Here is a 13252-nt window from a genome sequence, read left to right on the forward strand (position 1 = left end):
CACACACACACACACACACACACACACACACACACACACACACACACACACACACACACACACGGTAGCTTCCAGGCACAGCCTTCAGTCAGATCATGTGATCTCAGGGTGACAGCTGACCTTGTATCCCACATGCAGAATCTCATGACCCTGCGGCCAAGCCAAAACATTACAAATGCATTTTACATAATTCATAGGGGTCTGCTGAACAATCAGCTATTTTTTCTAACTTCATGTTGATTTCCTAAAATGCATTTTTACTGGACCGACTCACCAACCCTGCCTCTTTTTTTAGCAGTAATCTCTAAAAAGATATGTATTCAGTAAATTAAATTAAATTCAGTGGGTTACATTCAGAGACCAGATTGATTAAAAATCCAATATCAACACACTTAACTTATTCTTAAGTATGGTTAAGTTTCGACAACTAGAACAACGCAATTAATGTCCAAATAACGCTGACATCATGGTTTAAAAATAACGATGGCAGTCAGTGATAGCCCTCAGCCTCCTAGTAGATACACTTAAGGTGTCAATTTGAAACTCCTACGTTGTTTCACATTCAGAAGATTTTCAGAACACTTGACCTCTGACCCCTGACCTCGAGTTCAAAGTCACTGAGATTCCAACTTGTCAGAGATTTTTAGTAGATGCACTTATGGTATCAATCTGAAAGTGCTCCATTACTTCGTTCTCAAGTTATTGCATTCACAAACTTGGGTGTCCACACCGTCCACCCACCTGGCAGGGTGAAGACAATAGGTGAGGTTGAACTGAGAAAGTAATCAAACCCGGGTTGCGGCTATGTCACATGAACCGTAAACTACTTGGCCACGAGGGCTGGCACTGGGCTTAAATCTTTTAACACAAAAACATTCAATGTGAACTCATTTGCTAGCAAAGCATGTAAGATGTCTACCAAATATCTAACTACTGCACAACTAACTGCCTTAGTCAGACAATATTTTACTGGCAGTTTAGTTAACATTTTAACAAGGTTTTAAATTCAAATGAATCAGTAGGTGGGCCAACATTTTCACTCAATTCACAGCATGTTCCTATTAATATTAAATTGTTTTAGACACATAAAATGTTGCTATTGTTTGTCAGGGTTAAGAAACTGTCGCCTTGTTAAATCCTGAATGCCAGCCGCAGCTGCTCAGTCCTTCCCACTGCTACCAGATTAAAATAATGTTTCCGTTTTGTTTGGGGAGCCTTAGCCTTACTAAATTTCAATGTGTTTTACTGCAGTACACTGTACTACAGGCTAGCTTTGGTCTGTAGTACAAATCATTCTGACTGTGAGACAAAATTGGACAGACACTTGAACAGAGTGAGAGGCAGATAGAAAACCAAAATTTTTTCCCTCTCTGCCTTGCTCTCTCTGTCAGTCTCGTTTGGGTGAAAGTACACGTTTTTTTCAGAACAGCAGCACAGTTGAACTGACTCTTGTGTTTGTATAATTTATACACATATATGTATGTGTCTATAATTCCAATATGTTAAATCTGCAGGGCGCTCAAATTACAAATATAGAACCAAGGTTCAACACAAATGGAACACAAAATATACATCCAAAAAAATGTTCATGAGCTCTGATGAGCGTGTGTATGTGAAAATGTCAGTGTGTTCAGTTAAGCTTTTCAGATTGTCCGTCTGTGTGGATGTTTACTTACTAGTCGTTTAATAATTTTAAGAGCTGTACGTTGTGTTCGGGGGGTCTCAGTGTGCATGCGAGTGCGCAGCACATGCGAGAAGCTTCGTAAGCAGGAAGGCGACAGGCAGTCAGGACCCTCTCCACAGTAAAGTTGGACCAGCAGTGACAGACAATGAACAGACTCCTCCCAGATTTCCTGGTTCTCAGCAGACAGCTGCATGGACAGATAATCAGTGAATACATGCAGAGATTAAAGTATAAGAGAACATGTTTCTATTTTGGATACTCAGGTTCTGCATCAAGATTTTTACTATGTGTACTGGATCTTAAAATCTGTAGAATCAGTAATGGCACCCAGGTACCTTTTGAATCCAAGTAAAATTGGCAGTCAACAAAACATAAAAGTATCCTGTCTACAGCCTCTAATTAGGAATAAAGCTGTCCTTCCAGGTATTGGCATTAGTATATTTGATGATTGGCGTTCTAAAAATATACGATTTATTTGCGATCTGTTTGAAAGGGGTAGTTTTATGGCCTTTAATCAAATTCAAATTAAATATAATTTACCACAGAAACACTTCTTTGGGTTCCTGCAAGTAAGGCATTTTGTAAATTCCCTTACATTTCCAGCCAATCAACCTGTTTTGAATCCTATTGAAAGCTTTCTTCTTAAATTTAATGAGGAAATAATCACAAAAAAGAAATTTATCGCTCTTTGTTATGGGAAATTATTGTCTTTGAATTTTGTAACCACTGATAAGGCCAGGGTTTGGTGGGAAACCGATCTCGAAGTTCAGCTTAGTGCAGAAGCATGGTCCAAAACTTTTAGATCTGCCAAGAAATTGTTTTCCTGTAACAGACTCCAGGAAAGCCATTACAGAATCTTACATAGACTGCAGCGTACGCCAGAGTTTCTAAATAAAATTCATCACTCAGATTTCTCCATTTTGTGTAAAGTGCAATACGGAAATGGCATATGGCAAGGTCCTTTAATTACTAGATTTTGGAAAAGTATTGCTATAGAGCTTCGCTCAATCTTTCACCAGTCAATCCCACTGAACCCTGTGCTGTTCGTTCTGGGTCTATCTATAGAAGGCCTTTCTCTGTCTTCTGTACAGATGCTTTGTTAGGTACATTTAGCGAGGCAATGTGTACTGTTTCAATGGATTCAGAGACAGCCCCCCACTGTTACACAATGGTACAGAGAAATGTTCAAGGTGCTGCCAATGGAGCGCCTTAGTGCCATCATAAAGGGCAATTGTGATGCATTCTGTAGGATATGGCGGCCTTTGCTTGATCACCAACCTCGTGACCTTGCTGTGCTATTACATAAAGGGGGATCACATTTTGTTTTTAAACACAATAATTAATGTTTGTATTTTTTTTCTCTCCCCCACTTTTTTCCTTTTTTCTTTCCCTTGACTTCAAATGTGAAACACTGTACATATTTTGACCCAGACATGTACATCTGTAACTCATGTACCTATATTTGGTTTTTTTTTCTTCTCTTTTTCTTATTTGTATTTGTTGTGCTGATTTGTTGCTGTTTGTGTTGTTCCAAAAAAATCAATAAATCATTGTTAAAAAAAAAAAAGTATCCTGTCTGTATCCTCTGTCATTGTCAGTGTGAAAGTACAACAACAACCAAAAGATACTAAATGGGAGAATACACAATGAGACTAATAACAATGTGGCCAGAGTCCAAGGAGAATTTCATACCTTTACTTCTCAATTTTACATTTGATTCCAATCTATCCATCTATCTATCTATAGATATATGCAAAGGCTGGGGGTGTGTCAGCTGCTCGGTCAGCCTACTTTTCCAAACAACACTCGATGTGTCAAGTGTAGTGTCTGTTTCCATCCCTGGAGACTTCTTTTTTTTTAAAATCCCCCACAGTCTCCTCCTCTTTCATCTCTCTGGCGTAGACTTCCCAGAAGTGTGCTGCCTCATAGTACCCTCTCTTTTTGGCCTAAGTACCGAGTACTCATATAATAATGTACTAATGACTACTAAATACTCAGGGGCAAGAACATCAACATGTTGATGAGCATTCCAGCTGGTGCGATCTCATTGCAAGGCGCCATATCGTTAATCACAATTTTATTTGTGTTTAGTGTCAGTGGGTATGGATGTTTGACTGGCTGCAGAGATAACAAAAGGCCAACACTGTTGCAATGCTTATCTTTCTGTTTTTAGACTTCATCAGGTTCTGTGTTAGTACCAGCAGACACTGCACATGCCTGGGATTAATAACTGTAATAACTGCAAACCAATTACTTCAGTAAACGTAGACAATCATCAGTTTTAAATAGACACACAATATTCACGAAGCACACAGCTTTTCTAATTGAAGGAATTAGATGGTCCATGCACACATTTTCAACTGTCCAGTTAACTCCTACAATAACAAAGAAACACATACAGTGTGGTGCAGTGAGATATTTCTCTAGAAATATTTAGTCAAGATGCAGATGCAGCTGATTATTTTGCTGATCTTAATGGATTTATTTGGAGACCTAGTGTATAACTAAAGAATAACCTACTTTGAGCTGTATAGGTCACTAATGTTTTGGTTACTGGCACTTTTATCTAATTCAGGTAGCATAATAGAGATGGACATGTGTTAACACTGGAACCCAGGGCTGGTTGGCCTGGATACAAGCAGGAAGCTGCTTTAGACCAGGTGATATGTGCCCTATCCACCTGAGCATCAGCTCTGCACAACATAGTGCATTTAAAAAACATACATTTTTTAAATGCACTATGTACAAGAACACAATATTTGCCACTGTATCCAGCATATATTTACATGTATATAAACATGCAAACAGAAACAACCATAAAAAATATATATGCATACAACACATTTACATGCACAGACATGCACAGGATCTGTGAGTGTTGGTCTCACCATGTGAATGAGGTGTGTGTTGAGTTGGCTCAGGGGTCTGTTGGCTCGGAGCAGCTTCTCTGCTGCCTCCGTCTCTGCTGCTGGACAAGATAGCCTCTGGCTCTATACACACGTGCAAAGACACACACACACACACACACACACACACACACACACACACACACACACACACACACATTAAATCATTTATAGAGATTTGACAGTCAATAACGATGGATCCAGGGACCTGCCAAGACTTATTCTGACAAACTGAGACATACACAGAAAGACACCCTGATAGATGAAGACAGGGAATTGTTTTTTTTCTACATATTATGTTATTCTAAACCTTCTTTAAGTTCTCAGGATAACATAAGCTGAACATTTTTTTGCCACAAAGTTATTTTTGCATCTCATTCTTAAGGCATCATCTCTTTTGCCCCTCATTATTAGCACCTCTGTGACTTACTTTGGCTTATTTTACTTTACTTCCTGCCTGTAGTGGAACTTCAGGCCAATTAGTGATGGGCTAATAACAGCACATATTTTGTCTCTTTCCCAAAGTCTCTGCTACGCTTGTCCTATTTTTTCCTTCTGTAGTGTACTGTATATAATCTCTGACATGCTCCCTCTTGACCAACTGAGTAATATTTTGAGAAAAACGGTCTAGTCACGTCCTTTCTCCTTATCAGACCTTATTACCCAAATGAATTTGGTTTGGGCTGAAGTTTTCTTTTTAATGAGCTTTGCATTTCTCGCAGAATTGATTTCCGCTGCAGATTCTGCTTGTTGCCTTTTCCATCTCAGTCTCTCCTATCTCTCCACCCATCCTTCTCTTTTTTCTGTCCTCTCTTTCACCCAGTCTTTCACCCTGCCTTCACTTTAGTCCCCCCACCCCCTGTCCGGGCATTAATATGTATGTGCTGGGCTGGGGTGCACACTATGGGGAGATGGGGGCTGATGTGTGTGTGCCAATCCAAGAGTGTGAGTGTGTGCGCGTGGATGTGTATGTAGTGAGGCAAGCTAAGGACAAAGCCAGCGGTGATAATGAGGCCGCAGGGACATAGCCAGACAGGCCCCTCTGTGTATGCTTGTGTGTGTGTGTGTGTGTGTGTGTGTGTGTGTGTGTGTGTGTGTGTGTGTGCGTCCCAGGGATTCAGGACTTCGTACCCTTTCTCCTGAGTCCACAACTTCAATATTGCAGTTGCTTAAACCTGCTAGCTTTCACTGTATACTTCAAGGGGCACACACACTCAAACACACACAGACACATGCCTTCAGGGACGTGATACAAGGGCAACATTTTGAGGAAGTACACTTTGTGATTCTGTCGGTGAATCCGCACTCACCAAAGATGAAGTTGGCAAAAAGTGGTGAATCACTGTAGGACATACATGAGCCTAAAATGACCAATTTCACAAGATGAAGCCAAAAAAACCTAACAAATAACAATAATTTAGTATTATTTTCTAAATTAAGGCTTGTGGCTCTTTAAGGATGTCTTTGCAAGGACCGTTGAGCGTTTTGAAAGTGTGTGATACTGAAATTATGCCTGGATTCCTTAATATTTAGTTTTCTTTAAGTTTCTTTTAGGGGAATGGGCCCATAAAAATATCAAAAAACACACTTGATTTAAATTTGAATGATCTCCCTTTCATGATCTCCTTCTCTGGTATGCTCACACAGTTTCTAGTTTGGCTGCTATTTCAGTTAAACTCCTGTTATTTCCTCTTGCACTTGCACCTCTGCAGTGTGCGCACTGGATCTCTTCCGGTGTGACTCTTTAACTGAAAACTGCTGGGTTGTAGGTGGAGAACCAGCTCACATCACTAGCGATGATCTTTCAGACATGGCAGTTCTTGTTTGGTCTCTGTGCATCTTTGAGGACCATGATGAAATCACAAAGGGACATCAGTCAGCTGTAAAGTTTGTGTTCATCAGGTGTGTCTGAGTGTTCATACCTGCAGGGCAGAGCGGACAACAACTGATGTTTGCTTAAGGACGTTGTGAAGCAGTTCCAACAGAGCTTGTAGCACAACGTGGCCGACCTTCCTTCCAGCATGCTCCTCTCTATCTAGATGAGCAAGCGCAGCTTCTGAGAAGGTGCAAACCACCACCTCAATAAGCCCTGTGTATTCAAGAAAAGTGGAGAAGATTGTATCTGAACTATGATTTCTTAGTTTTCTTGGTAACTTGTATTTTTGCAGAGCTTTGCATATGCCCAGTGCATTCTGGGAACTTGTCAACCTATATAAATTGTTAACCTATTAAGCCGTGAACATAAAAAATAAGGATAATAATATAAGAGAACCTAATTAAGGACGGCTTTGTCACTTTAACTGCCAAAAATCTTTAACCAGTTTAATACAAATTGTATCAGTTAATATATTCTATATGTTATAATGATCTATATATTAGATGTTTGTCTTTTTGAGGCCCTGTGTTCACGATACATTTTATTAAACAAGGAGAAACAAAAAGCAATTCAGGCAATTCACGCACATTACCACAATTACATTATTACATTTACAAGAACATCTTTAAGTTCATGTGAACCAAAAATGTTTCTCTAGCTGGAAACAAATTAGACTATACCAATAAATATCTGTAACTTCAGGCTCCGATTCAGCTACAGAGCAGATTGATTGCCTATATGCAAGCTTAATTCAATTAACATTTTGTTATTACCAAGCTGCACATCAGAGGAAATTGTTTGAATACGACACTGAACTGTGTAGGGTTACAGTCCCTTAATGAGAAAGTACATAAGGGCAGCAGAGGCAACAAGGCAACTTACTACATACTCATCCAAAAACTCATTCTTATTGTTTTTGTCTGTTCTCTCACCTCACTCAGTCTCTCCCTACATAACTGTCCAATGTACAACATGAGGTTGTTACCTCTTGCAAAGCTATGAATAGCACCTACTAAAGTGCAAACCCATGTTATATCACTATTAAATTTAAAGTGACACAGAGGATAGTCACAGTGAAGACATGACACATGCAGTGTCCATAAATATAACAATACCTAGACAATCAATACGCCCAGATTTGTCCTTCATTTCTACTTCTGTGCACAAAAACTTAGTTATATAACCATGTGTATTAAATCATAGTCTTCACTAGGGAAAATACACCCAGTTTTGTTTTCGTCTTCCAACAGATCTTTATTTAGACTGTGGATGTCGTGTGTTTATTTTTGAGAGTGAAAGTGCAACACTGCAGACACTAGAAAGCCATTAAGTTTGCCTGCTGTCAGCGAGATGTACTGTTACACTGTCAAACAATCTCATAATTAATTAGACAAGCTGCTCTACTTTTGACTGTTCAATCAAAAAAGACTTGTCCTGTTAATGCAACTTGACAACACAGTCCCACTTAGATAGTTTTTGTGTATTATGCTGCTGATACTTGCTGATTATTACTACTCACCAAGTGTGCTCTTTTTAAAAAAGACAGAAATTATTCCTTAATTACACTAAAATGACTTTAACAGAAGCTTTTTAAGGGTGGACAAAGGTGGAAAAGTTACAATAGCATATGCAACGGTATGCATCAGCTGGCACTGAAACAAGCTGTCTACAAACTGAGTAAATGGACAATCTGTAAATATCACATCAATACCGCAACTACTGACTGACAGTAAAACACCTGCAGAAAGCTTTACACCTTGCTAAATCTTTGTGTTGTGTGTCAATGAAAAACACTGACTAGGAATGGTGTTAATGGAAGGTCACAATGGCTGTCCAACAATAAATAAATAAAGCAGCACATTTCCGGTTTGCTTGTGGGACAAATATTTCATGGACAGATGAGACAAAATTGGAACTTTCTGGCAAAAATCCACATAGCTATGTTTGGCCTCGGGGCCTGATGGAGGGACTGATTAATTCAAAATTGTATCTTGAACTTTTAAAAGCACAATTCAGGGCAACAGTTCATGACCTGAAGTTTAGGAGAGCCTGGGTGATACAAGAAGACACTGACCCAAATCACACTAGTAAATAAACAACAGAATGGATGAAAGAGAATGAAAATTCATGTTTTGGGATGGCCAAGTCAGAGTGCTGACCTTAAAAAGTGAGATGTTATGGCATGATGAGGAAAGAGCTGTTCATTGAAAACATCCTAGAAATATGGATAAACTAAAACAGTTTTGTAGGAGGAATGGTCCAAAACTTTCTCCACATTGTACAAGTCTAATGAGCTGCATCTGCCATTGATGCATATTTATAAAGCCTAAGTGTTTACAAATGGTTATGGTTTCATAAATTCCTCTTCTTTCCTGGGGGCCTTATGACATTTTCCGTCAAGGTCAAGAGAAGGTGTTAAGAAAAACATATGGGATGCAATAGTTTGCATATTTAACCCTAACCCTTAAAGACAAACCTTCACTCCTACTTAACACTGCTTCTGCTATGGCTCGCTGCTTCTTGTCCATCCAACCAACCATGCTTCCACCATCGCCTGCCCTTCACTCCATCTGTTCAGCCCTTATCCTCAGTCATCCTGAGTCCTACAGCTGGCTCTTCCAAGCAACACATCTGTTCTTTGTTATAAAGTTATGTTCTTGTGTCAAAATTCACATTAAAATTAAACTGAGAAAAAAAGTAATGGTAGCACCTACAGTCTTCGTGCAGAGGCAACTTTAACACAATCCATTCTTTTTAGGGGCTCAAAAGTAATTGGACAAAGAACTGAAAGTAAAATCTTTCACTAGTAAAACCATTAGTAAAATCAATCATTTCTAATACTTGTTTGAAAACCCAATGACAGCCTGAAGTCTTGAACTCATGGACATCACCAGCTGCTGGGTTTCCTCCTTTTCATTCTGGAAGAGGTTGTTCTTGGTTTCATCGGTCCAAAGGATGTTTTTCCAGACCTGTGCTGCCTTTTTTTGATTTTTTTTTTTTTTGCAAATTGCAGTATACCCTTTCTATTCTTTAGGCTTATGAGTGGCTTGCATATTGCAATGAACCCTCTGTATTTACTTTCATGCAGTCTTCTCTTTATTATAGACCTGGATATTGATATGCCTGCCTCCTGGAAAGTGTTGTTCACCTGGTTGGCTGTTGTGAAGGGCTCTCTTCACCACGGATAATGGTGGTTTTCTTCTGTTTCTGCAGTGTAAGGATCACTTGTTTCACCTGCTTTCCATGCAGGTGAAACAAGTGATCCTTGTTTCAACCACATATTGTCTGTTCACAGCAAAATCTTCCAAAATGCAAGCACCACACCTCAAATCAACTTCTTTTATCTGCTTAATTGGTAATGACATAATGAAGGAATTGCCCACACCTGCCCATGAAATTGCCTTTGAGTCAAAGCCATTTCATGGCCAATTACTTGTGGTCCTTTTAAAAAATGGGCAGCTGAAACTTCTAAACCCTTCCTCAAATTTAAATGAAGACAGCCTCAAATGAAAGCTCAGAGTCTACAACAGGGGTGCCCAATCCCGGTCCTCGAGAGCTACCGTCCTGCAGCTTTTAGATGCATCCTTGTTCCCACACACCCGAATCAAATGAATGGCTTGTTATCAGGCCTTTGCCAAACACGGTGGCATGCTGAAGAGGTAATCAAACATTTGATTCAGCTGTGTTGGAGTAGGGATGCATCTAAAAGCTGCAGGATAGTAGCTCTCGAGGACTGGGATTGGGCAGCCCTGGTCTACACATTATGTCCACTTATATAACTTCTGTTAAGGTCATTATATAACTATAAATATGTTTCTGTAAACAGGTAGAAAAACAAAACGTGTCCAAATATATATATATGGACCTAACTATAAGACAATGCTTTTCTGCTTATAGAATGTGGTGTATAATAGTATAGTATACCACACAAACATCTATCGTATTTTCGGCACTAAAAGGCGCACTTAAAATCCTTTAATTTTCACAAAAATTGACAGTGCGCCTTATAATCCGGTGTGTGTTATGTATGAATTCTGGTTGTCCTTACTGGCCTCAAACCGATTTTATGTGGTACATGGCACTCAGAAATCTGTCAAAAAATGTTTTAGTACATCTTTGGTAAGCTACGAAGCCGGACCGGTTGATGGATTGTCGGAGCATTATGGCTACCGTAGTCAGGAGCCTTGTGGAGTAATCTAGGTCCAAAACTCCGCCCACTTCAGGTCCAAAAAACTGCAGCATCACTGAGAGTTAAAAACTGTCTAAATTCTTTCATCTTTAATAAAATGATCAGTGTTGCTGCTTTATGAGGTGTAACAATTAAGTTTAATATCCAGGCATCCATGAAAACAGAATGTAATACATTTAATGGAGTTAGAAGTTAGCAGGAAGTTAGCTCGCTAGTTTCCACCGAAATATGATATACTATGTGACTTTTGTAGGGTTACTGAAGTTGGACTAGCTGGTATATAATGATGTGCTACCTGATTGCTAGCGACACAGCTATGTTAGCATAACAAACACAGTGAAGCTGGAGGATGAATGCTAATTTTTTTCCACTTGATAAAAGTTAATGTGAAGGTTCCCGATGTTGGGGACAAATGCAATCGCATGGCAGGATTCTGTAAACTTCAGTCAGGAGAACAACTAAGATAATCCATCCACAATACGAGGTTAGTCATTAATATACTGCAACAACAAGAGAATATAGCAGCTGCGAGAAAATTCAACGTTAATGAATCACTGGTACGGAAGTGGAGGAAGCAAGAAGAATGAGTTGAGTAAAATTTGACTTATCTGACTGTTTTGTTTCACTGTTTTTGTTTTCACTTAGTGCGCCTTATACAGTACATCGAGATGGGCATGTAGAGAAGTGGGGCCAGGAACTTGCTCTGAATTCTAACAATTAAAATTAAAAATGTCAAAAATGTGTAAATGTAACTTTTTTAGTTTAAGTCCAGGTGAATATTACTCAAAAAAAAAGAAGAAGAAAAAAAGAAAGATGTACATATAATTAATAAATATTATTTTAGCTGACTTTAATTCTGTGTACCATAACTCTATGTGATATTTCCTATGATAACAGACCTTTGGACCACACAATGTTTATGCTTCCAAATCTTCCATGTCTAAGTTTCAAATATAACCTGCCCGATATGCCTTTTCTGCCTGAGTACCCCTAATGTTAATGTAAACTGACTTTAGGGAACCAACATATAGTTAATGATGTGTTATTTATGTCAGTTAGCTACCAAGTCTGTTGTCTAAATTTATAGCATAAACAGAAAAACCCATGCTTCTCAAGCCATTTTTTCCACCCAGCCAGATTATCTGATTTTATTGTTTTATTATTATTATTTAAGGTGGCTACCTACCCAAACGGTTGTTTTTCATTCTTTCTGATCTGTAGAGACATGCATGGTAATCTTTTCTATTTTTCTGGGTCTGTAGAGACTCTGAAGACATGTAACTTTATGCAAAGACAATGAAACAATGAATTACTGCACCCTTAATTAACAAAGACAGATTTTTATGGTATAAATTATGCTTGGGGGGCATTATTTTTGACTGGACACATATGGACACAGTGTGAACTATTAGAGAATGCATTTGGGAAATTATGCTGAAACCAATTTGAAACGGGAATTTATAAATGCAAATTGAAAGAAACTAGATAACATCGGAGCAGAAGAGATTTTCTGAAATATCTCAGTTTCTTACAAGGGTCAAGAGAAATAATGAAAAATGAAGTGTGATGGATTTAACCTTGAGAGGCACCACAGTGACTGTCAAGAACTCTGAAGACAAACAGAGCCCCTGAGTAGCTCTTTAATTAATTAAAAGGATAAGCACACTTTAACTGACACTCGGCCCAGGACCAAACTCAAGGTTCACTCAGGGTGCAAACATTTCTGAACTGTTGGGCTGAATTTCTGAGCTTGACATGCTCTAGATGTGACCATTTCCTTATTAAATAACAGCCTGCATGCCAGTGTGCCTGCAAAATTGGTCTCAAATTTATTCTCGGCAGAGAAGCCCTAGGCTTTATATCCGTGTATGATCAGATTAGAGCCTAAACTTTCTTCCTTAGTCTGCTGCATGTTTTCAAATTAAAGCCGATCATCCATTATCACCTAAAATATTTACTCTGTTTAGAAATCTCACACTAAGGCATCAAGTTATTCTTCCCTCTTGCATCCCAAAATCTCTTCTGCTATCAAACTGTCACTCATCTTAACCTCCAATTTTCTCCTCTACCGTGTTATCCCTTGCTGTCTCCAACCCAGATTCAACACATTCTCGCTCTCTGTGTGTCCCATGCTTCCCTCTCTCACCTTCATGCTACCCTTTTTACCTCCTATTTTGCTTTTCTGCCTCCGTCATTTTCCATCCCTTTTCTCTTTCATGCTTTCATTCTTTTTTTCCTCCGTTGTTCTGTTCTTCCTCTCTATCTCTGTTTCTCTCCCTCTTTGCTTCCTCTGTCTTCATTCCCCAGGGGGTATTATCTCAGTCGGAGGCAAATCTGCCCAATTATAAACCTCATCTCCCCAACTCTCTCTCTCTTACGCACACAAATATGAGGTTTTCCTGCATTCACTGCTGCACACACACCCTCTTCTCACAGATACACAGAAGCAGAAGCACAAATACAGTTACACAGGCACAAAAAAACCACCTCCCTATTTTTCTCTTCTTCACTGTCTATTTCACTGCCTCCTAACACACACACACACACACACACACACACACACACACACACACACACACACACACACACACACACAC

At 39.1% G+C, this 13252-nt stretch overlaps 1 protein-coding gene across 2 annotated transcripts in view; it reads right to left on the reverse strand.

Moving 5' to 3' along the window:
- ulk4 (unc-51 like kinase 4) overlaps positions 1–13252 on the reverse strand; it is an 89242-nt gene that overhangs the window by 13542 nt on the left and 62448 nt on the right. For both annotated transcript variants that reach the window (XM_013913371.1, XM_013913370.1), the window contains 3 exons: positions 6513–6679; positions 4573–4674; positions 1677–1871 (listed from right to left, as the gene is read on the reverse strand). In XM_013913371.1, coding sequence (XP_013768825.1) covers positions 1677–1871; positions 4573–4674; positions 6513–6679 — 464 coding nt within the window. The remainder of the gene's footprint in view (positions 1–1676; positions 1872–4572; positions 4675–6512; positions 6680–13252) is intronic.

This window comes from Pundamilia nyererei, unplaced genomic scaffold, assembly GCF_000239375.1.
Source record: "Pundamilia nyererei isolate P.nyererei 1_Seehausen unplaced genomic scaffold, PunNye1.0 scaffold00128, whole genome shotgun sequence".
In the NCBI taxonomy this organism is placed as follows: domain Eukaryota; kingdom Metazoa; phylum Chordata; class Actinopteri; order Cichliformes; family Cichlidae; genus Pundamilia; species Pundamilia nyererei.